Source organism: Rhincodon typus, chromosome 38 (assembly GCF_021869965.1).
Source record: "Rhincodon typus isolate 14 chromosome 38, sRhiTyp1.1, whole genome shotgun sequence".
NCBI classification, from domain to species: Eukaryota; Metazoa; Chordata; class Chondrichthyes; order Orectolobiformes; family Rhincodontidae; genus Rhincodon; species Rhincodon typus.
In genome coordinates this window covers 608,899-612,832 of record NC_063369.1, presented here as the reverse complement: position 1 = coordinate 612,832, position 3,934 = coordinate 608,899, and the positions used below count along the sequence as shown (strand labels likewise).

The window sequence follows — 3,934 nt, the reverse complement described above, 5'->3', positions numbered from 1 at the left end:
TGTTTCTGATTTCCAAATGTCTGCCTGTAACTAGCCTTGTTATTAGGGTCAGTATGGGTTTATCAGGTCATTGAATCTGTTTGCTTACAATCCTCCCCTCTTTATTTTACGTTTTCTCCTATCTACTCATTTGTATTTTCTCCAACACTGTTGTTCCATCTGTTGGTTTGAAATGGGAATGAAATCAGTATGGCTATAGGTCTGAATCCAGAACTAATCCATGATCCTGACTTCATTGGGTAAACTGGCCATGGTTAGATCCTCTAACCGTTATGGAATCTGGTTGCAATGCATTCCCAGTTCGGGTGACGCAATTAACCTTCTGCTCATGGTTATAGATATTGATCAAGCACCAATAATAACCTTAAATCTGCAGCATTGTTCTTGATCAGCTCATCTTCTGTACCTCTGTTCTTTTACATTTACAAACATGAGTTTTGAAGTAATCCTACAGGTGCACAGCTGGCTAGTCCTATCAACACATCCAAGGGAATTCAGTCTGTAAAGTTTATCCACATCACATCTCCACAGTTTTTTTTTTAAGTAAGGTGGCAGAACCTGGAGAAGTCTCTGATTTTAGGAAAGGAATTCTAAATCCCATAGCAGGTCTGCTCTCTTGCGATACCGACACATTTGTATTTCCAATGGTCTCTGTTTTTTCTGATTGCTTATTACTAAGCTTTGTCTGTATTTTTGTGACATCATTTCCTTTTACTGACTGTAATCGTTACTTGCTGCTTTCTCTTTTTCACTCTCTCCTTTCCTCGTTTGCTGTTGCACTATCTGCCTCCATTCATCACTTCTGCACGGGGATGTGTTTGAATTCTTCTGCCTTTCTGCTTCTGCTGCTGGGAAACCAGGTGAAGATCTGGAGCGGAACAATGGCTCCGCAGAGAGACCGTATTATTCATCGCCGGATCTGCGCGACATTCTGTACAAAAAGGAAAGCTACTCTCAGACACCACAGATTCAAGAGGAGTGACTGAGAGCTACTGCAATGAGGCACAGTCACTACTACTAGACTAATGAAGAACATCATTAATGAGATGCCCTGGGAGGAGCCTGTCACTAAACTACAGCCTTTTGTCATGCTGCTGCAAAATTCTCCTTGTTAGTTAACTGTTAACTAACAGTGTGAAGGTGGGCATATTTCTATTGGTACTGGATTGTGTTGGAAGCCATTTTTCTTTCCAAAACAATAATCAAATTGTGGAATAAACTCCTAGGGAGAGTGAAGTGAACAGATCTAATGGATACAAGAAATAATTGTTATTTGGACTAGATTGAGAGATGAGGTGAGAGGTTGAGAGATGCAGATTGGTTTATGAATAAGGGACAACCAAATTAGACTTAATTGTCACTGCCTAAAAATTCGTATGGAGGTTGAGAGCTTTCAGTTGAGACAACTCTGGAATAGTTCAATGACAACTTCAATAGAATTTCTACACTCAAATGATAGTAGCTACTCAATTACTTATTACTCACTTCTCCACTTAAATTTCTTTGCAATCTGACACTTTCACTGGAAACAATTTTTTTTTCTTTGATCAGCCTTCAGCTAAAGGTATACTTTTCTGAACTGCATCCATGGATGTGTGGCCATCATTTTAAGAGGCTGCTTTGACAGCACAGGGTCAACTGTAGTAGGTGTTTGCGTACTAATTTTGCACCCAGTTTCTAGATTGAAGTTGACCTTAAATTTGTTAATCTTATTGACAAATATGATTATGATGTTGCTGTCCATGCAGTGGAAGACCTGGAGAGGAATGATGGTTCGAATGAACGACCCTATTTCATGTCCAAGGCACTCCTGAAGATCCTGAGAAAAAAAAATGAATGAAGACTTAGAGTGCAGCCTGCAACTAGAGTCAAGCCTGTATCTAAAGAACATGGAATCCTTCTGGATCAACCTTGCCACTAATACAGTGAATGAAGAGTGCTAGACTTTGGTGTGCAGTCAGCAGTGGCTAAGGTCCCAGGTGTGACAGGTTTATCTGCATTACTGCTGTCTCTACCTCTACCTTAATGTTCCAAAAAGGGGTCATATTTTGAGATAAAATTAGGTTGTTAATGTCTGGGAGACTTTGGGTTTCATAAACTTAAGAGGAAGAAAGCTCGCTTGTCTGCAGTTAGGTGGCAGACACTTGCTTCAGACCAATTGCTGCAATGTCACGGACAGGTTCAGATGGCATTAATAAACTCAAGCTAAGTTTTCATGCACTATGAACTGTCTTTAGTGCTCCACTTAGCTTTGTTTGCTACATGTGATAGAACTTTATGCATTTTTGCCTGTTACACAGGCAGTTTACTGTACATCAACTTGTAAGTGCACGTGCTGAATTTTCTCCCCGACCTCCTGACTGTAATAACTCTTGCCTTGTGTATGGATTCCAGGAGTGCTCAGATTTCCAGTATCCCACTCACACTCATTCTTCAAGTGTGAGCCTTTTATACAACAGCCTTGAGACATTTGAGATGAGCAACTGATGTGTTCTGGTCTCGTCCCCAAAATTAGTGCAGTTTGTGTCCTACTCCAGAGAAGTGCTAAGAGTAAATTGAATGTCAAATGCCCATAATCTTCCAAACTAAAAAGTCCTGAAGTTTCAATAGCATTATTGCAGCTTCTGATGGCTTGCTATGAGTTGCTTTGTTTTGTTTTCTGTTTTAAGCGAGTAAGTAACCCATTCAGGGATGTTTAAATCATGTGCTCTTCATGCTGTCACAAATAGCATATATATTTAAAGAAAACTGCCACTTCAAGATTTGATATTGAATTCACTTCCTTAGACTCTTGAAGTTTGGCAATAGAATTTAATGTTCCTATGTTAAAGATAAGAATGAGAAAATAGCTGTTTTTAAATAATTGACATTTTCCAAGAACCTTGTTAAATCCAAGCGTTAGATACAAACCTCCCTCAATCAGAAGGCTCAGCCTAACTCGGCAGCTTGTTTGTTTTACTGGGATTTTAAAATGTTATTTTAACAATGACAAAGAGACAGCTTTACTCTATAAATTAAATTGCAATGTTAACTGGCTAAGTAAAGTTGTCTAGATATTGCTTGCTCATACAACTATAACAGTTGGGTATACTGCCAATCTGTTTTTATGCATGCCGCGGTTAGCTAATGAAATAAATTGTTAATGTTACTTTTGTAAACTAAGGAGGCTGTTTTGGATGTATTCATGTCAAGAGTTGTTGGAATTTAAACCTGGCATGTAACAGATTGTTTCCGCAGGTCTGGTTCTTGCCACATTCTGTATTAAATTAAAAGTGCCTAATTATATCACTTTCTAAAACCATTTCTGCCTCTACTTTTTATTTGTGTTGATTCAATAAATTATAATTAGTGACTTGAATTGCTAAGATTTGTCAAGTCTAAAACGGACACAGTGGGAGTTGGATGGTATTGGCTTAAGATTGGGGCATGGGACCTGAACAGGGGCTATATTAAATGTGCCAAATAAGTATTTATTTATATTGACTGTTGTAATTTTAAATTTGAAAATTTCATTGTGGAACCTGTTTTTTGAATTTTGGCATTTTAAGAAAATAAGATTGTTCAGTATCAGGACCATGTAAGTAAACATTACAATGTAGAAATGGGATTCTGCCGGCTTGAAGATGATAGATTCAGATAAAGGATCTTCAAACAATCATGTGATCATTAGAAAATTTTAATGATTATGCCCACTGTTGTACCATTGAACCCATTTGTGCAAACTGGTGAGTTGTGAGGAATAGCACTGTCCTTTTTGGTTCTGTCATGGAGAATTGTAGCTTGTTGGGAGCTGGGGAAATGGGATACATTAAATTTCAAGTCAGGTCATAGGGTAATTTTAAAAAAAAACTAAGGAGCAGATTCATAGAATGGCAACAGTACCATTCAACCAGTTGTCCATCATTAACTTTCTGCAAAAGCAACTCATCATGTC

At 38.2% G+C, this 3,934-nt stretch overlaps 1 protein-coding gene across 2 annotated transcripts in view; it reads left to right on the top strand.

The window, feature by feature from the left end:
• slc44a2 (solute carrier family 44 member 2) overlaps positions 1–3,301 on the top strand; it is a 76,871-nt gene extending 73,570 nt beyond the window's left edge. The window contains exon 22 of one of the 2 annotated variants that reach the window (XM_020517152.2): positions 1,749–3,301. In XM_020517152.2, coding sequence (XP_020372741.2) covers positions 1,749–1,840 — 92 coding nt within the window. In that variant the 3' untranslated portion in view covers positions 1,841–3,301. Of the gene's footprint in view, positions 1–860; positions 1,662–1,748 lie in introns of those variants that run through there. The other variant, XM_048617903.1, reaches the window with a different exon arrangement.
• The last annotated feature ends 633 nt before the right edge of the window (positions 3,302–3,934 follow it).